The sequence below is a fragment of the Sesamum indicum genome, linkage group LG14 (genome assembly GCF_000512975.1).
Source record: "Sesamum indicum cultivar Zhongzhi No. 13 linkage group LG14, S_indicum_v1.0, whole genome shotgun sequence".
NCBI lineage: Eukaryota > Viridiplantae > Streptophyta > Magnoliopsida > Lamiales > Pedaliaceae > Sesamum > Sesamum indicum.
This window is the reverse complement of record NC_026158.1, coordinates 1,137,207-1,158,845: the sequence shown is the minus strand read 5'-3', so window position 1 is coordinate 1,158,845 and position 21,639 is coordinate 1,137,207. Positions and strand designations below refer to the sequence as shown.

The following is a 21,639-nucleotide window of genomic DNA, read 5'->3' as shown; positions in this document are numbered from 1 at the left end:
ATGTTGAGCACCCTATTTGTTGTGTATCCGATTAAGATAAGTTTGTTTAGGGTTTAATCTTTTGATACAACACTCTAAATATATTTAGATATAATTTGTTTTCTGCACCAACCAAACACGTGAGAACACCACCAAGAAGCCTCTAGTTATGGTTGTAAACGACATAAAAAAGATTGGTATTTATGAGTATTTATGAGTTACATGATTTTACGAAAATCCTTCATTCATATAATAATTGCTCAACCTTCGCGAGTTTATACATATCTAAATTCAAATCAGGTCGGAGTCGAGTTCGTACGAACTAAATAAAATAGGGCATTTATATGCATTTCCACTTCCATTATATATAGGGATAATTATGCTCCCTTCTTCTTGAGGTTTGGTTTAATTATACGTAAATATTATATCGTTTTCAAAATTACATTTAATACCCCTAATATTTGTTTTTGTCTAACAAATAAATCCCGCCAAAATTCATCGAATTTGATGATATTAACAAAAAAAAAATTCCAAATAAAAATCCATACTTAGTCCCAATTGACTTATCAGGTTAAATAAATCTTTTTACGGTCAAATTACCCTTATACATTAATGAATGCGAGTGAGTTCACTATTATAATGATAATATAGTTATTAGAAAAAAAAAATTATTTGACCTGTAATAAGTTAATCGAAGTAAATATCGATTTTCATTATTATTTTTTTTTGTTAATATCAGCAAATTCGATGAATTTTGACTAACATAATAACTTATTTGTTAAATGAAAATAAACTCCAATGATACTAAATATAATTCTTTAAATTATAAAATAATATCCATATAATTACATCAGATATCATGAAAAATGCCTTATATATGGCTGCCGCATCACTGTTATTACGTCCAAAAATCAATATATTTTGAATATGGGGGTGTGATGTGCAATGCGTTCCGTCTGTCAACATCAATAATTAGATGCGGCTCTCCCATAATGAGACGTCTAATAAAACAACCCAAGACAGATGCTATGCTAGAAAGCACCTGGTCCTGATAATGCCGGAAACCCAAAGACCTCCGCTAATCTTGTAATTAATATACCTTTTTGCCTAATATCATATCAGTCTCAAATCAAAAGATTTTATTCTCTACAAATCAACAATTCGGATTTTTAAAGCCTTTGTCCATATAATTTTACTGTGATTATAATTGGGTTTAATGCCGACTACCCCACTGTGATATAGAAATGAATAAATTACTTATTTATGTAAAAAAATGGTAATTTATTTTTTTATATTTTTTAAAATAAAGTAATTTTATTTTCCGTATGGGAGGTAAAAAGAAGTTCTTCCTCTTCTTCTTTTTCTTTTTTATGAAGATTTATTGGATTAACATTAGGATTGTCCATCGAAGGGGGTTTAGAGTTTTAAATTTCATTTTTAAAAATATAGGAAGATAAATTATTGTATTTTAAAAAATACATAAGGTAAATTATTATGTTTTAAATAAATGGATAATTTACTCATTTGTAATATTAGATGGAGTTGTTTCCATTTTTTAAAAATATTAATATGTCTTTTAGGGCATTTTTTTTCTATTCTTATGAGAGTTTTGTGATACCTGAATTCTAATAATGTATTACATTATTTATCACTATTATCTTTTATTTTTTCTATCTACATTTTATTTATAACTATATAGGCTTAAATGCAATTTACCTTTGTAATATTAGTTACAGTAAAACCTCTATAAATTAATAAACTCTCTAAAATAATAAAATTTTTCGGTCCCGACTTGGGCCTTTGTAAAAAATCATCAAATTCGATAAGATAATAAAATAATAATTTTTTGAAAAATTCCTTTATAAATATTAGGTCCCATTAAAACTCTAAATTAATAATTCATAATTATTACAATTATAAATATTATGGTAATTTACTAAAATATGAAGTCTGTAATGCTTTACCCGTTTGATTATTCATGGATGATTTTGCGATGCCTTTTAGATGAGAAGACATGGTTGGGTGTTATAAATTATTTTATTATCATATTGAGATTTATGTAATATATGTTTCATTCATCATGCATGAATATATTTAATTGGTTATAATAGTTATTTAAGTGTAACGAATTAATGTAAACATGTATATTTAAGTAATTCCAATGAATTGATACATATGTCTATGAATATAATAGTTAATTGTATACAATGAATTGATATTATACATGAATATATTTAATTAGTTATAAAAAATTGATTGATGCATGAATATAATCAATAAAACATATATGAATTCATTTATTTTCAATACATGTGTACTAAATTTGCTGAATTTAAAAAGTCTCTATTTTAATTAATAAAATATTAATTTATCGATAAATTAATATCTCTCTAAATTAATAACATTTCATGGTCCCAAGGTTATTAATTTATAGAGGTTTTACTGTATAATGTATTACATTATTTATCACTATGCACCAGGTGGGGTTGGAGAGTGGGGACGGTGACGGGGGTTGGGGGATGTGGGGACAGTGGCGGGGGTATAACGATCATTTTGTAAAAAAGTAAACGTCGTTAGTTATATTCAATGGAGATGTGTGATTGAACTGCATTTAAGAAATTAAAGAGGGATTATTAGTCTGCTTTTTAAAATACATGGGAATTTTATGCATTTTAACCTAAATACAATTTCTACCTTCTGTATTAATAGAAAGTGTAAAAAAAAGTCAATGTGAAAAAATAAAGTAGAATTTTACCCCAAAGGGGGGTAAGTTGCATTATTTTTTAAATCACAATGGTGTAAATTACACTTTATTTTTTTACAATATTTTTTTTGCACTTTTTCGTTAACATAGGGGGTAAATTGTATTTAACCCCCTAAAATTTGATATAATTTCATATAACCCCGCCTTGATTTGAAAAATTATATTTGCAGTCTTGAATTTTTGCTTCCGTCTAACAAATAAATATTTTTGTTCGTCAAAATTCACCGAATTCGTTGATATTAACAACATAATTGGATAAAAATTTATATCAACAAAACAGAATAAAAAATTATGTTTACCCCCAATTGACTTATTACTGACTAATTGCAGATTAAAAATATTTTTTTTATAACTAAATTATCCTTATACATCTCACATGTTAATGTATGATGAGATATATTATAAACGTAGTTTAGTAAAAATAAAATTTATTTAATTTACAATAAGTGAATAAAAACAAAAATCAATTTTCATTCAAAAATTTTATTAAGATCAATAAATTCAATAGACTTTGATTAATAAAAAGACCTATTTATTAAAAAAATAATTTTTAAAAATATTAAATATTATTGTTCAAATAACATAAAATTCATATATAATTCAAATCTCCTAATAAGCGTAATTATCCATGAAAAAAACGTGTTTACCTGAATATTCTCATCAGACTTATGTAAACATTGTAAAGGTACTTTCAAAAGAGAAGCTGTTGCGAGAATGGAGAAAGTGAGAAGATCGGTGAAGCAAATAGCCTGCACTCCAGCCTCTCAGAGGCTCTTCACTCTCTCTGCTTTCCAGCTTTCTCTCGTCCCGCTCCTATCCATCGCCTCCTCTCTCTACTCCGTCGCTCTCCGCCTCCGCCGCCATCTCTATCGCTTCAACCTCCTTGAGAAACACAGGTAATTTATAGAAATCCAGTGTATGTCCGGTTGTTTACTGTTTATGTGCAATTTGGAAACCAATGGAAGGTTTTTTATACGGTGTTCCTTGAGTATACTTGCCTGTTATTTTTTTTCTGTCAGGAGTCCTTTTTTTTCTAGGTTGTTGAATTCTGTGGTTGAATATATGCTTTTAACGATGGTGAAGGTTGCCGGTGCCGGTGATCAGTGTTGGGAATTTAACGTGGGGAGGCAATGGGAAAACTCCAATGGTCCAGTTTCTGGCGCGCTGTTTTGCTGATGATGGAATTTCACCTCTCATTCTCACTAGGGTATTTTGTTGTGCCTTTTGGATTAAAAATGTTAAGTATGAGTGAGATGCAATGATTTGCGCTTATCTTTATGCTTTATTTTATGGTGAATGGGTCGGAGCATACTTGAAGTTGATTGAGTTTATGTCATCTTAATACAGCCTTGCAAAAAGCTATAACCAAAGTGATACAATTTTCTTCAATAGGAAAATTTAGAACCATGTTCTTACTTTCAGGGATACGGTGGTGCAGATGAAGCCAAAATGCTTCAGAGGCAACTCCGGGGAATATCTGTGAAAATTGGTGTAGGCGCAAATCGAGTAGCCATTGCTGCTAGACTTCTGGAACAATATGGCTATGTAACTTCCCCTGGTGGTTCGCAGAAACAACTATCTGAAGAAAAAACAGAAATTCTATCTAAAGCGGATATGATTGGGGTTGCTATCCTAGATGATGGGATGCAGGTAATACTTTATTTTTCTCAGATGCTTGTAGCTTGATTAACCTAAATCTTACATGTCCATAAGTAGTCAGCATAAGAATCTTACATGTTCATGAATAGAGTCAACATTCTTATATAATAACTGCTTCTTAATGTTGAACTATATAACTTTCTACACTTTTGCTCATCAGAGCCCTATCTGACAAAATTTTCTGTTTCACTATTTTGTTATTTCTGAAGATTCATATGAACGTCTAGTGAACCTCTATTGTCATGTCTGCATATTCTCTAACTTGGTCTTTATAGGAATTTCATTCATGCAAGTTAATTGAAGTATGGTTGGATTTGCACTCATTTATGTGAACTTTAAACATTTCGAAGGCAGCATCTCAGTGTGTGGCGTGATGTAGAGATTGTGATGGTGAATGCGCTGATGCCATGGGGAAATCATCAGTTACTCCCACTTGGACCATTAAGGGAACCTTTGACTGCACTCAGACGAGCTGATATTCTAGTCATCCATCACGCAGATTTGGTATCAATAGATTTAACTCTCTTACTTTGTGCCTTTACTCCTTAATTTCACAATTCCTAAGGTACATATGCCTTACAGATACAGGTAAACGATACAGATGCCTTAGAATCAATGATTCGAAAAGTCAAAGTATCACTTCCAATTTTCTTCACTAAAATGGCTCCAATGCACTTCCTCCCATGTCGAGATGTTTCTTGCAAACTGTCACTGAAGGCTGTAGATAATATGACTGTACTCTGCCTTTCAGGCATTGGCTTTGCTGATTCCTTTATTCAGACAATTGAAAGGGTACCCCTATTTTATTTTAGTGAAGTTTAATTGTGCAGTCTTTTGGCTGTCTCAGGTGGAGAAGTTTTGCCACATCTTAATCATTGTCATGTAGTGTATGTTTTTGTTTCTCAAGGAGGTGTCAACTCTTTGCAGATGGGAGCCGCATATGTGGATCACCTAGATTTCAGTGACCACCATTTATTTCAATTGAAGGTATACATGTCTTCTTTTAGGCTTCTCTCTATCATCATTCCTCCTGTCTATCATGGTTTAGTCTTTCTAAACATGTCTTAATGACTCTCATACCTCTGCGTCTCCATCAAGTTGGTGCAGTTGTCAACTTTTTACATGCCATGATACCTAAAATGTGAAAAATCTGCATCGGTTGCTAGTACCTCTTATATATGAGATGCCATTGCCACGCAGAAGGATGCTTTTAACATTTTTTGTTAAAATTTTCAATTTAGCTTCGCATCACATAAATCTACATTTTTTTTCCAGAATGCTTCGCCGGTGCATGTTGTTTGTAAAGAATATAGATTGACTTTGATGTTTTCTATGAACCTAGGATATTGAAGTGGTACGAACAAGACTTCAAGAACTTGAATCCGAGTATGGTGCTAAGCCAATTGTTGTTGTAACTGAAAAGGTTAGCAGATTCTTGAATAATCAGTACAGGGAGAAGCATATGACCATATTACATTTCCCTTTCTCTCCTGAAATTCCTTTCATATATTGATTTTTACTTAACACCATATTAAGAAGGCACCAACTCAACTTTTCCTCTAGAGGTATAATTTTCTACAAATGAAGTGATCCCACTGATGAATAGTTCCAACTTTTTATTTGATCAGGATTATGACAGAGCTCCAGAGGTACTTGAACATTTGAAACCTTACGAAGTTTTAGTACTTTGTAGTCACTTGCAATTTCTGGCGCACAAGGGAAGCACAGAAGATAGCTTCAAAAAGATTATGTGGGAGCGTTTAAGACAAAGGTCGGGAGTAACTATGTCTTTAGGATAAGGGGTTGGATCTTGTCCATGACAAATGGATACAGAGTTTTTTTGGCTTTCTGGAAACTCTTCCTTGTTCTTGGTTCTCCTTTTACCTGTATTTTGTGATACAGCTGCAGTTATTATTCTATGCTGAACATAGTTCTATATAGTTTGAACTTTTCTCACATCTAGATTTGGAGAAAGGTAAAGTTAGATTAGACTGGAGCTTAGACGAATCTTATCGAGCCAAGTATATTATATCTTAAGTTTATTTGATTTGTTATCGAACATTGGGAAATATGTGCTAATTAATCAAATCAAGCTTTAATCGAGTAACACAACAAGCTTGATTTATTGTGTATAAAATTTTTAGTCATTGATCTGGAGTAGAGTATCTGGTAGTTTGATTTGCTTTTTTCAGGCTTATAGGTAAAATGCATGTATAATTTGAAAGTATAAAAGATTATCAACTTAATGTAGCAAAATCTGAGTTAGGTTCACAAGGAAAATGGGATTGGGTGTGGGACAGTGCGTACTGTGAAGCTGGAATTCCTTTTCTTGGCGGACCAGGAATAGATACTGACAGTGGACCTCATTGACGCGACTTTATGGGAGGAAAAAAACAAAAGAAACACTATTTGCTACTATAATATAATTAAAACAAAGTTGAACTCTTCTTTTTCAATAAACAAACTTATCAGACAGAGTCTTTTTCTGAGAACATCAAATTATTAAGACGTTGACTTTTATTTATTTTTTATAATAACATATTTGATTAAATAGGAAAATATTCCCGTTCTTCGTTGTTGCACTTTGGCCCATTCTCATTACTTGGAAGCCCGACAAGGAAGCGTGTGATTATCATCTCTGTTCTCCAACCAAAAACAAGAATAAAAAAATTAAAATATTAAATTGGAAAAAAGGGATGATGCGGTGAGCGTGGATCGAACACGCGACCTTCAGATCTTCAGTCTGACGCTCTCCCAACTGAGCTATCCCCGCGAGATGCCCTTATTGTTATAAATGTTTTATATATACGAGTCTCTTGAAATTTATTATACTTACAAATTTTACTCATTATTTTAAAAAATTACAAATAATGTATTAAATGGCTGTTACCCCAATGGGTATTTGTAATTTTTCAAACAATAAGAAATATTTGTAATTATAATAAATTTTAGAAAAATCTATTGGAGTTTACCTTATAGTTTATGCATGCTATACAACACGTTGAGGGAGTTAATTAAATATCATTTTACTTAAATTTAAATGTAGAAAGAATGCCCATATCCAATTATTTTGAAGAATTGGTACAAGAGAGACAATAGTATATGTGTGATATCATAAACAGGCACATTTATAGTGGATTTGGACACCCATATTGGCCAATCAATGAATTCAATGTTCATAAGGCGTACGATATATATCCCACAAGTGTACAACGAAGCAATTATACAATGCATAATAAAATAATAGGAGCTCAAATGATATTACTTGCGTTGACTAAATGCAAGTAAACAAAAAATTGAAACACCGCAAGATATTTAGCTCAATTTCTACAAATAAATAAGACCTTAACGTATAGCAATTGAGCATTCACACCTCATATACGGAAGAGTATTTTTTTAAGAACGTTATTTGTATAGATGCCGTACTCATATTTTACCTTATAATATATTTATAGGGTCTTATTCAAATTATCCTCAAAAAAATTGGGTAGAGTTTGGGTCTTATCCATTTGAAGCCCATTTAATTTTATCTCTTTCACAATATATTTAAGTTTGCAGTCAAGCCAAATAATTGTGTTACTAAATTAACTTATTAGTGGATTTTTATGACCCGTTGGTCGATAAAGTAAATTAATTACTTAAAATTTCAATAGATGCAATTGATTATTGTTGAAATTTAAATAATGAACTTGATTTTGTCCAAATGATAGACTAATATTTATTTTAAATAAGAATCTTAAACTTGTCCAATAATCAACCGATAATATTAATTGATTGTGAAATCGAGACAAGTTCAAATAAGAATGAAGACATAAAATTACATTTCGTCCATTTTTTTTATCTATTACATGTCAAGTTAAATTTTGCTTAATTTGACCATAAAATTATAAATTTGAGTGATTATGAAAGCAATATGAAAAGCTCTAACATATTTGGTCAAAATTTTAATAAATAATCAATATAAATAAAATTTATAATGAAATAATATATACTATTTATTTTTTAAATATTAAATAAATTTAGTTAAGTGATTTTATAAATGAATATTTTTGGGCAGTAGACCATATTAATACACATGGATATTTTAGGGTATTAAGCCATTACCATACTCATAGATATTTTAATGTATTAGATTCTATTCATATCAATTCATTTAATTTCATGAGTTTAGGATAAAATAGGATCTCTTACCTATTAAACAGGGTATGCATATGAATATGAATATTATTTTTTAAATATGAATGGGTAATATCCTACCCGTTAACAAACATATTATGCTGTGTGCATGTGCATTTATATGGTGATGTAGGGCAAAGACATAAGTTGGTAAATCAAATTATTATTATTATTTATGTTGTATTTATGATAATTAATATTTATTTTTCTTCCCTAATAATTTGGGTTTATACTCTGGAAGAGTGGTGCACTAAGGTCAGCACATAATCCAGTCCTTGCTTCATTCATTTCTTCATTCCTTCTCATCTATGGTCCCGCACTCCGTGAACATGGCGTCAGTCTACTGATACAACGTAGTACCATCCGCTTTGCTTAAAGTACGCATCGCGCGGAGTACGAATGGAGGCGTCCTTCGTATCTAGAGCTAGGACAGCAATCAATTCTGCCGCAGCTAAAGCGGAGAAAGTATTCACAGACATCAAAAAATCTGATTCCAACGCCCACCGAGGTACGCGCGCTCTCTTTCTCGGACACATGTCTATTTATATGCGATGTTTGAAATTAAATTCGATCACCTAGTTTCATATACTATTTTTAGCTTCATCGTAATTGTCCGTCTATTTTGTTGGTGTTTTTTTTTTTTTTTTTGGTTTTAAATTTGAATTCTATTGGAATTTGAAGATTTGGATAAACAATCGCCGAGCGCATCAACGCCGGAGTCCTCAGAGGGAGCAGATGAATCGAAGGTAATAACGCATCCTGTTGGATTCGTTTTTGAATTCTATGTTTCGATTGCGGAAAACGTCTGACCGAGCCGTGGAGATCTTAAAAGGTTGTTTGTTTTTTTTTTCTTTTTGATGGTGACTAAGCCTCCTTTTTAGATGAATGGAGAAACGAGGAGAAGAATGGGATTGGGAATCGACTCTGACGTCAATTCAAAATTTTTGCCGGCTTCCTTGATTTACGTATTTGATGTGGGAACAATAAGCATTAATGAGACTTTGATGTGGCTTTATTGTTATTAAGATTTTGAAGTGGTTTTATCCTTGGATTTTTATTTTCCTTTAACTTTTTGTTCTTTGTTTGTTATGAAAAAATGTGGATTTCTCATATCAAACCTTGTGAACATATGCAAGACTGCCTATAGAAATATTGAATTGTGAAAATCTTCACTGCTGACACAGTTGGGTATAGACTATGTATATGTCAATGTGGTTGTTCAGTTGTCCTGATGTAGCAATTGCTTTACAGATGGTTGCAGATTAGTTGATAAATTATGCAGACGAAATTCATTTATGTTTGGAATGCAGGATTACCATGAAGCAAAGAGTAAGGGAGTAAGGCCAAGGCCAAAGCCAATAAAGACCAAGCAAGACTGGCATGAGAGATTCAGGTACATAAGAATAGGCAAAAGGGGGCCCGAGGATTCCAGGAAGCCTGATAATTCAACAATGGCATATGCAATTTTTGATGATAATTTGTACTTGAAGGATAACAAAGAAGTCTCTGATAAAAATGTAAGTCCGTTTTTATGCATTTACTTGGGTAATTGTCTGGTAGTTTGTTGTTATGCAAAACAATGCTTTTTTAACATTTGATCCGTATGCATATTGGTGTGATTTTTTTTTTTTTTATACAAATTGGATAGTTTATTTGTCCATTTCACTTTAGTTTCTATCCTTCGGTATTTACATGTATATGATTTTTGTTATAATAAATTAGAAAAGTTTATTGGTCCGTTATACTTAAGCTGAAATGTTGAGTTTTTCTTATTGTGTTATTGAAAGTGTTTGGTATGCTTCAGGATTCAGAAGACCAAGTCACAACGGAAAGTTCAAAGGCTATGAACATAGATATCATTCCATCATCAGCTATCGTGAAACAGTTGGCTGTAGCAATCGAGTAAGAATTCTACTTAGCACTTGCACTTTCTTTTGTTGACTTGTGTATATTTGCAGAATGCATTTAGCACTAGAGCTGCAGCCAACTCAAGTGACTATTTGGTGTGCTTTTGGAATGCTGTATTCAATATAAAATCTACATGAAATCACCACTATGGTTATTTATAGTTTCATTAATTTACTTGATTTATTTAGATGCCATTCTGTGTTCTTGCGGTGTCCATGGAATACCAGTTGATATTTGCTATGATCCTTTGTCTATTTGATCCTTTCTTAGGGCTTCAGTAAACTACAACTCCATGAAGGATCTCCTTGTGTCATCTAGAGGCTCTTCACCCATCAGAGAGAAGGCTAGCTTAGGTATCTCAGCGATGAAGTCACTAGTGCTACGTGAAAAGGAAGATAAATTGGCCAGTGAGTTTGGCGGCGACGAAAAAGTTCTGTCTGTAATGAATACATTGCTAAATGCAGGTAGATAATTTGGTAACCCTGCAAAAGCATCTGTTCCTTTTGCTTTTTGCATGCCTGGGGTGTAGGGTTGGCAGATTTTGAGTGACCATTTTATAATTCCAGTGTTTTATGTTGATTTTCACTTCTGGTATAATATTCTGCAAGGTACTCGCAGAAGGATGTTTTACAGGGAGGACTCTCTCAGGTTTGGAAGCACAGATAAATGCCACATCTTTACTTAAGGATATTCATGGTGCTCCTATTGAGAGTTTTGTAGTTAGCCTCTCTGAAGCGGTTGGTTGCTTAAAAACCTTGCGGAAAATGGCATCATTTTGGTCCAGAGTTGTTGCAGAAGTGAGTGAGTCCACATAATATATGCTAATGTAGGAATGTTTGACCTATTTTTATTTGTTTCCATGAACAATTGCTGCAGCTATATTTCTGCAAGGTTTTTATTGCTTTGCATATATGATACTTCCAAGTTATAGGCTCCTGGGACTTCTCTTCAATTTCAAGGGAATGATAAGTCACTACACAAACTAAATTTTGCATGTGTTGTTTCTTTGTGCCTTGAGAAAATGATGCGCAACAGGGTGATGCCATTTTCCCATTCAACTATTCATATTTTGGTGGTTCCTTCAAGTAGCAAATTGGGAATATATTAAAAAATCAAATTTGTTTTCTGTTCAGGTTTATGGTAGATCTAAAATACAATATAAGGATTACAATAGCCTGGAGCACAAATAGGTTTTCTTGCATTTAATGCATGTGCGAACGACTGTAAGACTTGAGGATGTAATTGGGTTGACCATAACTTACACATGTGGACCAAATTGTCGAAGTAGAAAATTTCTGAAGAGGCAACATTACTATCTCAGTTGGACCATTGACGCGGTTGGTGGTTCCACTGCAATGAAACTACCTTTTGAACCAGAAGTAATATAAAAGGTTCAGAAACATACCGTTAATCGTTTCTGCAAATATTTTAATGCCAGCACTGACTTTGTTTCATATGAGGCTTTTTATTGAGGGAGCCACGAGGTGTTTTTGTCTCTTGGTTTTCTATTTGATTCTCTTGGACTACTATTTTTGTTTCTAGAAAGTTTTTGCTTGTCCTAACTTTTAAGTACTGAAGTTTCTTAGTTCCAAATGTGCCCCTGAAAATGGGTGAAGTTTAATTATACACATTCCTACCAGTTTTGACATGACTAGCTCCACTAAGAGGGTTTTGTTTTCCAAAAAGATGCAAACAGAGTAAGACGAAGGTCAGCTCATTTTCTTTTCATAATACTCCTCTAAGCAGCAAGAGAAGAAGTGAGATTGAGGAAGTATGAGATCAATGAAGGAAGTGAAAGAAAACTAACAAATTCTCCTACTACTTGAATGCATGTAATTAGTTAAAAAAGTTAAAAGTGCTTATTTGTGGGCCTTAACTAATTCGTCAGTCATCTTTTTGATATGGTAAATCAGATGCTTTACTGCTGGCTTCTTTAGTATATCAGCTCATGAGGTATTTGCTCAACCATTTCTCGTGCAGCTGAGAAGACTCTGGTATGAAGGGCTATATATTCCCGGGATTCCGACAGATGATATCCCAGACCTGAATTCATGTTTGTTATATCAGCAGTTACAGGTCATCAACTGTTGCATTTCCAGAAAAAGGCGCCATACTGCTGCCATTGAATCACTAGAGTCAATAGAGTCTGTTACATTTCAAGCTACTCCAAATGCCGAGGACTCTTCAGCTTCTGATGGCACGCTTCCTGAAGGTCGTTGTTTTTATGCTAGAACTAAGTCTGGAGAAATTGTGCTTCGATTAGGAGCTGATAGAGAATGTGAAAACCTAACAATGCTTGAAACTGGTGAACCTATATATTCGCCTGTGTTGCAGGTTGGGCAAACATAAATCTCAAGATATAGAACTATGTTTTGAACATTCTACACATGCTTAGTTTATGATCTCATATTTATAGGAACCTCCTTTGCTAACTGAAGATCTTATCAAAGAGACAGAGGAGTTTGTGCTAAGAACGGGAAGGTCAGTGAAAATACATCTATGTTTGAGCTAATTTCTTTTACTGGGTACCTTTGTGTTATATGTGCAGTTGCCTTTAATCCTAAAACACAATCATCATACTTTCAGTAGATCTCTGTTAGCATGTGTTGTTTCTCAGAATAACTCGAAGTTGAGATTATTACTTGCTCATTGCTTTTTCGATATTGGATTTGACATTGTTCTGTGGTAATCTTGAATGATGAATGCCATTGTCTCAGATGCTCCATCTAAATAAGTTAGTTTCTGTGAGTTGATGATTATTACTATTTTTATCTAACTTCACTTGTTTCCGAACCCTTTGAATAAGCTAGTGTCTCCATCTAGGTCTCAATTCTAGCCACAGAAGTCTCAGTCACCTGGTTTTTGTGCATCATTTTGAGTAGCAAATTTTCTTTGCTGCAGCTGGAACCAAATCCTAGATGGAAAACATATTTATCAGCAATGAGTGTTATGGTGGAGCATAATCTGTGGGGTTCACTACTTTCTGCACTATTTGAAATCTTTGACTGCATCAAAAGGACCTAAGAGTTTAGATTCAATTGATGTTAGCTAGGCATTGCCATTAAACGTGTAAAGTGCTGTATGCTAATACTGGATGGGCAGATTATTTGAAACTAAATGATTTTCTCAAGTGTTCAGAGAGATTAGAGGATGACTAGATACAATTTCTTTTTTTGGAAATAAAAATATGAAAGTTCATGTATTTGTTCTCTACGTGGCAAAAACAGTTGATGCAGCAAACATACATTAGATGTTTGTTTAATGATCTTTTTTATGATTGTTGGTTTTTCTGCTCTTTGATGCGACTTCTTTTGTTTAGGCTTTTAGGTTCAGCAACATTACCTGAACTTCCAGTGTTTATTTGTGCTTTTTGTTGCCTGATTATTGTCTATGCAAGTGTAATTTTATACACAGTGGCCCACACCTAGGTGCAGGTGGTTTTAACTTGAAGTAAAAGTCTTGTCTCTCCTGTGTTTCTGAAGGAAGTTTCTGACATAAGTTGCATGTTTTGTTTGTTCAGTGTTGGAGCAGGATGCTCCCAACTGCTTTCAGACATGCAGGCCTTCAAGGTGAAGTCTAATATGAGATGCTTGCTTTTTCTGGTGAAGGCCTTTCTGGTATGTGATATGACAAAAGCTTCAGGACACTGATCCTGCCTAGTTTGCCTTGTTATTCTTGTCAGGCAGCAAATCCAGGTTGCATACTGGAAGATTTTGTAAGATGGCACTCTCCTCCTGATTGGCTGGAAAATGACACTAGCAGTGATTTGGACAATGCCTCTGATGGTGGTGATGTGTCCGTCAAAGGTCAACTTAGTACACGAATGCAGAAAGAAGGTAATGCTGTTAGTATGCTCAGCATAAAATATTATCTGCATGGAGCAACATTTTAGTAAATTTATTAAGAGGGTCAAAAGTTCTCGCTTCTCACTTGTCATTATCAACAAATACTTGAGATTGAATGCATTAGAGGAAAATGACTTTTTGAGCTTGCTGCAGTGGACAAGTATTATCCTTGGTATTTTTCCTCTCATTATGTAGGGGAAGGAGATGTGTTAGTGTTTCCTTTGGAGACGTGCTCACGATTATTTAAGATGCTATAAACTACAAAATGAGTGCTACAAGCAAGTAGAGAAGATGCTGCGAAAGGCTTATATATGAGCCGTGATGAAATTTAATGAACTTTGAGTAGCCCATTTCCTCCTAGTAATTGATGGCAACACCTAGTCCTGTCTCAAAATATAGAATACCTAAATCTATCAACTAAAGAGGACTGAGTCTTGCCTTTTGAGATAGGACAGCTCCACCGACTTGAGAATGCTTACTGAAAGATGACAAGCTACTTTTCCTTTGTTCTCTCAAGGTGAAGCAATTGCAAAGGCAAGAGAAAACCATTCGTCTCAAGCATGCAAAGCGTATTAGAATATTCTCCAGGGTAGGCAGTGAGAGTGTCCAGCATTGAAACCCTAGTTGGCATCGTCTTTCCCACGCTCTAATAATTTTGTTAAACATTTACAGAAGATTGTGGTGTGGATGGGACGAAATTTATGTCAATGGTGTTTTTTTCCTGTGATTCTGACTTGCTACTAATGCCAGAAAAGAAGGGCAGAGGTTTTGAATGGAGCAGGATGAAATGGACACAATTTATTGACTTTCACTACCATGAGATAGGAACCCGTTAATGCAACTTTCAAGTTCTCAATAACTATATCAGAAAACATTTGTCTTTTATCATCTCTTGCATGACTTTTTTCAGATTTTAGTGATATATTATCATAGTAAAGAGTTAGTTTATCTACTATCTTTTCCATCTTTTGAATAATTGAGGGACTTTCTTCTCCTAATGCAAACAAATTGTGCTGATAAATGAGTTGTTTCTGATGGCTAGGCAATTTATGGCGTGAACTATGGGAAACATCAAAACCAGTACCAGCTGTCAGACAAGCTCCTCTTTATGACGAGGACCTGGCTGTGTAAGCTTATTCAGTCAGAGAGATGAAAGTTTGAATTTCTTCATTTTAACTTAAACAAATAATAAAATCTCACCTCCCGAGCTCTTCAAGCAGCTTTTCATTGCTGTTGTAAGTGATCTGTTACTATGGCGCATATCCTTTTGGTACACATTCTAATATGTTTTTTCACATTCAAGTGTTCAACCTGAACAAGCTAGTAAATATACTTCCAAATTCAATATATAAAGGTGTTGCAGCTTCCAACAGTTTTTTGGTTTGTTTACATACCAATTATGTACTCTTGAAACAAAAAGTAAATAATAAAACAAAAGTATATAAATACTAAGAGAATATATCTGGTTTATATTTCACCTGGTCAATCTCGTGTGAGCACTGAATCTGTTCTTTCTGCCATTGATATCTCTTTTCTGAAATTTCAGTTGGGTTCAGGGCTATTAATTGCTGAGGCCACCCTATCCACACATTCAAGTTTGTCAAGCTTTTATAACAAATGCAAGAACTATATTGCTGTCACTTGTCAGGGCAACATTTGGGCTGAGAAACTTGATGATATATGCCAGGTACGCTTTATGCAGTTGAGACTTGTGATCGTATTACATGGGAATAGGGATTATCGGATGCAGTTAATAATTTGGAGTTACATACCATACAAAATATAATGACCTTGAGCTAAAACATTTGAAATGTCCTCAAATGGCGTCTCCAATCTGCAAAAATCTTTCCCCAAATAACATGTGGGCAAACCTAATCAATTATACAAGTATCGCATGTATTTTGTGATGGGTCGCTGTAAAACATTCATCTGTGAAATGTATTGCTCTCACCATGAAATTGATCTTTGTTTGGCGAAACTCGCTTCATGCTATAATTTCCCATTTTATGATGTTGTTGAATTTCTTCTCTTACAGTGATGACTTGTAAGTCTTTACAGGTTTATGAAACAGTAGAGACAATGCTACTAAATCAAGATGAAGCACTGAAGGAGACTGCCCAGCCCGAGGAAACCGCAGGTACAAGTGATATGAAAAACCGTCTCAAGAAACTCAGCTTAATCTTCAGCGGCAAAAATAAATCCTCATCCAAAGCTCCCTCTAAAGACTCAAAGAACAACGAGGAGAAGCCCTTCTCAATATTTGCAAAGAAACCTCCAAAGGCCGCCGCCTCTCCAGCTGATAAGCCTTCTGGTTCAGTTGAAAACGACTGGACAATTGTGTAAGCATGTAATAGTATGTTGCTTTCAAGAACAGCTAAAAGAACAATGCATAACAAGTCATCTGTTTCCTAGCATTTCCCAACGAGAAGGTTGAAATCAAGACTGTTTTTCATGGTACACTGCAAATTAACCACGTTCCAGAAGACTGAGTTGTGACAGGGTGAAGATCTGTTGCCGATCGTAAACACCAAAAGTCAAGGTTTATGTTGGTGCACATTACAATTGGCCGACGAGGACGGGGGAGTTATCAACCCTGGTTGTAAGGAGACTCTAGTTTCGGCTGTCTCATTTTTATTTAATTCTCATATGCAATTAGTTCCGGTCTACAGCAACTACTCCCTACTCTTTGGTTTTACCTTTTACACTTTACTGCAATTAATTGTGGTGGTAGCAATGAGATCCTTTTAACATTGTCTACAGTCCAAAAGGATTAAAAATTTGTTCCAAAAGCTATTTTTTGCTACGAATTAGTAGCAAGACGATGTTTTAATTTTTTGTTACGATGCTATTTTGTATTCAACAATCATATTGCACAAGAAAAGAAAGTACACTAAAATGATAATATTTTAAAATTTTTGTAACAATTATTTGTTGAATGTAGAAAAAGAATTTTGTCTCTAAAATAAAAAAAATTCCCTTCAAATTGTTAATTGCTAAATAATTTTTTTAAAAAAGAAAGACAAATCCTAAATCACGTTCAAGAATCCGTAATAGACAAAAAAGATTGAGCTTGAACTCAGCCAACCATCCAGCTGCTGAAAATCGCATTCTCCCTATTCACTTGGTTTCTAACAGCCACACACACACACACACACTGGCCAAAAATGTGTTGAGGTATTGAGCTGGGAAAAGAGGCAATTTATTGAACAAGAATCCCATTATCATAGTGAAAGAAAGGTTTTTTCATATCAGTAGTAGCAATGTATGGCTCCCTTTAAATACAAAAAGAAGGGAATGAACAGAAAAATAACAGACTCTGACTAATGGAACTAATTAGTAATACACGTCATCAGCAACTTAACTAATTAAAGACGTAATCAAAAAAGAAGAAAAACGCATTATGAGAAAACGCCTTTTCTGGTTCTATACAGAGGCAACACAAACAGCAGCAACAGAGTGTTCATCCTTCACCCTCTTTAGCTTGCTGTAGTCCAGATTTTCAGTATCATTTCCAACACCCCCTGACAAGTTGGACTTGGTTCAACGGCAAACAAGCCCAACTTACCCAACAAACCAGTAAACAAATGACTAGAGAGGGGTTTTGTAAACAAATCAGCCACCTGATCACGGCTTCGAACAAAGACGAGCAGCAAAAAACCATCCTTATAGCAATTGCGCACAATATGACAATCAATATCAAAGTGTTTCATGCGTTCATGAAACACGGGATTAACCATAATATGAATAGCTGCCTGGTTATCACAATGAAACGGAATTGGCAGTGAAACAGTAATACCAAAATCTCGCAGTAGATATAAAATCCATTTGAGTTCACAAGCAGTTGCCACCATACTTCGATACTCAGCTTCAGCTGAGGATCGAGAAACGGTGCACTGTTTCTTCGTTTTCATGATATAAGCGCAGAATCAAGATAGATAGCAAAACCTGTAAGTGAACAACGTGAGTCGAGGCAAGCACCCCAGTCCGCATCACAGAAAGCCTGGAGCTGGAGTGAATTGGATGCAGGAAAGAAAAGGCCCAAGTCAAAACAACCTCTCAAATAACGAACAAGATGCAAAGCGGCATGCCAATGAGATTGATAAGGTTGCTGCATAAACTGGTTGAGCTGTTGCACGGCATGAGATAAGTCTGGCCGTGTAAAACAGAGATAGAGTAATCTCCCAATCAAGCGACGGTATATCTCAGGTTTAACAAGAGGATCATCTGAGATAGCTTGCAATTTAATGCCAGGGGGCAGGGGAGTGGCAACTGGTTTGGAAGAATGAAGACCACAATCACCAATAATGTCCAAAATATACTTTGTCTGTGAAAGAGAAATCCCAGCCTCTGATCGGGCAATTTGAAGGCCAAGGAAGTATCTGGCACTGCCCAAGTCTTTGATGGTAAAAAGGCCATCAAGATATCTCTTAACCTGCGAAATAAGATCAAGAGAAGGTGCCATTAGAAACACATCATCTACGTAAACCAGTAAGCCAATGAAACCGGAGGATAGAGCCTTGAAGAAAAGACAATGATCGTGCCCAGACTGTTGAAAACCGAAGCGCTCAAGGCTACGTGTAAATTCAGCATTCCATTGTCTCGATGCCTGTTTGAGGCCATATAGAGAGCGCTTGAGGAGACAAGCGTGCCCAGGTGCAACGGGATAACCTTCAGGCGCAACCATATATATTTCCTCCTCAAGATGCCCATGGAGAAAGGCATTATTGATGTCAATTTGATGTAAGGGCTAATTGAAAGCTGAAGCCAGTGCTAGAAACAAACGGACAGTAACACATTTGGCCACGGGAGAAAAACGCTCCGTGTAGTCGACACCTTCAACCTGCGTGTATCGCTTAGCCACAAGTCTGGCTTTGTGGCGTTCCACTGAACCATCCTCATGTAGCTTGGTCTTAAATATCCATTTACAACCAATGGGTGTTTTGTCTGTCGGCAAAGGGACCACCTTCCATGTCCCATTACGTTCTAAAGCCTCCAGCTCTAGTTTCATTGCTTCAATCCAATGTGGAATAGTAGCTGCCTCTTTATAATTTCTTGGCTCCTGCAAAACAGACAATGAAGCCACAAATCCCAATTAGTGATGATAGGAGTGGAGGTGGAAGAAAACAGATGGCACACAAAATCATTGAGCCAAGCTGGTTTTTGGTGAGTACGTGTGGACCTACGAACTGCAGGAATGGAGACCGAAGAATCTTGTATAGGAGAGTCTGAAGAGATAGGATTATCATTGAGCGGAGGAGATGAAATGAGTGCATCATCAACATCATCAGTCAAAGGAATATTAGGCAGAGGGACAGACACAGGTGGAGTTTTGACAGAGGAAAAAGAGAATTGATTTTCATGGAAGATAACATTTCTGGAGATGAATATAGAGTTAGTCTCAAGATCATATACTTTGTATGCTTTCTGCCCAAGGGGATAGCCTATGAACACACATCTAGAAGCTCGTCTATCAAATTTAGAGAGGTGAGGTTCTGGCTTAATAGCAAAACATAGGCAACCTATTGTGCGTAAATGTGAATAAAAGGGTGGTTTATTATGGAGCACCTCATAAGGACTCTTCCATCCTAAAACGGCTGTAGGATATCTATTTATCAAGTAAGTAGCTCCCAAGACAGCATCACCCCAAAACTTTCGAGGAAAAGAGGCTTGAATCATAATCGAACGACGATTTCAAGAAGGGATCGATGCTTACGCTCCACAACCCCATTTTGCTGTGGAGTGTAAGCACAACTTCGTTGATGGATTATTCCAGAATTTTGAAGGAAGTGCTGGAAGGAGGAGCTAAGAAACTCACTCCCATTGTCTGTACGAATTGTTTTTATCACTTTACTATATTGAGTGGACACAATTTTGCAGAAATTTTAGAACATTTCTAATGCTTGGTTTTTGTATTTCATGAAGAAAGTCCAGGTGGTTCTAGTAAAGTCGTCTACAATAGTCAGAAAATAATGACATCCATTCATAGTTGCTTCCCTATAGGGTCCCCAGATATCAAGATGAACAAGGGAAAAAGCAGAGGTAGTTCGCGTTTTACTGGAATCAAAAGGCAACTTATACATCTTGGCAAGTGGACAAATTTCACATGGTTTTAAAGCACAATCCAACTGAGATAATTTTGTAATGTGTTTCATTGAATTATTGGACAAATGTCCAAGACGTTGATGCCAGAGAGTAAATTGATTCAGATTGACAGTACAAGAGAATGAGCTATAATTTGATCTCAAAGACATAATGCTACATTCAAGTATGTAAAGGTTGCGTTTCAAATGAGCTATAGCAAGAATATTTCTAGTCTCCAAGTCCTGCATAATGCAAGTAGAGGTTAGAAAGTTGAACTGAATAGATGAGGAAGCACAAAGCTGTCTAACAGACAGTAAATTAACTGAAAACGCAGGTATGTGAACAACATGAGTGAGTTTGATGTTAGGAGTGAGCTGTATGGAGCCTATGTGAGTGACTGTTTGAGAGTGACCATTAGGTAGATGAATGACTATGGTGTCAGAGTGTTTGGTATAGGAACAAAATAAACGAGCATCTGCACAAATGTTATTAGTGGCTCCACTATCTATAATCCAAGTGCAAGAAATCAAAGAGGTGGAATTGTCACAACTACCTGCAAAGTTGTCGAGTTGTGCAAAATTGACTTGAAGAAGATCTGTTGGTGTTTCCTCAAGCATGAATTTCTTCATCTCCTGCTTTATCAGTTCAGTAATATTCGAGTGATTTCCTTCAACTGACCTCCTACTTGAATCTTCAGATGTCATGGCATTGTACCCTCTTCCTTTTCCCATAACTTTCCTCCTCTGTTCTCCCATTTCTTTATACCAATCTGGTATACCATGCAATTTGAAGCAGGAATCCTTCGTATGCCCTGGTTTTTGACAATGATCGCAGATCATATGTCGCTTATCAGTTACTGGTTTCTTCTTATAACTCTGTCCCTTAACTTGGAAAGCAGCACCACCATTATTTTCCATACTACCCAAGTTCATTTGTTTTTCCATCCTAATGAGCATGGAGTAGGCTTTTGTAACCGTAGGTAAGGGTTCCAGCAGTAGTATCTGGCTGCGTGCTTGATCATACACGGAGTTAAGACCAACCAAAAATTGAATCAATTGATTCGAAGCTACCATATCAGCCATAGATTTGTTTACTTCACAGGTACAGTTAGTGCAAACACACTTTGGCATAGGCGCCAAACACATAAGTTCATCCCATAAACGTTTCAACTTTGTGTAATATTCGGTAACAGACATATTACCTTGTGTTACCTCCCCGATTTCTCTC

At 35.2% G+C, this 21,639-nt stretch overlaps 4 protein-coding genes and 1 non-coding gene across 6 annotated transcripts; 3 read left to right on the top strand and 2 right to left on the bottom strand.

Annotated features, from left to right (window-relative positions):
• On the top strand, nt 3,430-6,523 carry LOC105176679 (probable tetraacyldisaccharide 4'-kinase, mitochondrial). 2 transcript variants are annotated; one of them, XM_020698802.1, is made up of 8 exons: nt 3,430-3,639; nt 3,827-3,950; nt 4,166-4,393; nt 4,757-4,906; nt 4,985-4,990; nt 5,330-5,389; nt 5,745-5,825; nt 6,031-6,523. In XM_020698802.1, exons 1-8 carry the CDS (start codon nt 3,458-3,460, stop codon nt 6,199-6,201), a joined length of 1,002 nt encoding a protein of 333 aa, XP_020554461.1. In that variant the 5' UTR covers nt 3,430-3,457; the 3' UTR covers nt 6,202-6,523. The 2 variants fall into 2 exon arrangements, with proteins under 2 accessions (XP_020554461.1, XP_011097862.1); XM_011099560.2 differs by having other exon boundaries at nt 3,431-3,639; nt 4,985-5,194; nt 6,031-6,521.
• TRNAF-GAA lies at nt 7,103-7,175 on the bottom strand. Its single transcript has one exon. It is a non-coding gene; the product is annotated as a tRNA-Phe (tRNA).
• Nucleotides 8,830-15,510, top strand: LOC105176764 (rab3 GTPase-activating protein catalytic subunit). Its single transcript, XM_020698801.1, has 11 exons — nt 8,830-9,086; nt 9,260-9,324; nt 9,889-10,095; nt 10,383-10,480; nt 10,757-10,950; nt 11,105-11,283; nt 12,467-12,820; nt 12,903-12,967; nt 14,007-14,055; nt 14,169-14,322; nt 15,374-15,510. The coding sequence occupies exons 1-11, from the start codon at nt 8,978-8,980 to the stop codon at nt 15,460-15,462; spliced, it is 1,563 nt and encodes a 520-aa protein (XP_020554460.1). The 5' UTR covers nt 8,830-8,977; the 3' UTR covers nt 15,463-15,510.
• Nucleotides 15,525-17,153, top strand: LOC110013114 (the record flags this gene model as incomplete). The annotated part of the gene is made up of 3 exons (XM_020698827.1): nt 15,525-15,566; nt 15,878-16,018; nt 16,390-17,153. Coding segments are annotated over 3 exons (468 nt in total), but the record flags the coding sequence as incomplete, so codon positions are not given.
• On the bottom strand, nt 18,239-19,015 carry LOC110013113 (uncharacterized mitochondrial protein AtMg00810-like). Its single transcript, XM_020698826.1, has one exon. The coding sequence runs from the start codon at nt 19,013-19,015 to the stop codon at nt 18,239-18,241; it is 777 nt and encodes a 258-aa protein (XP_020554485.1).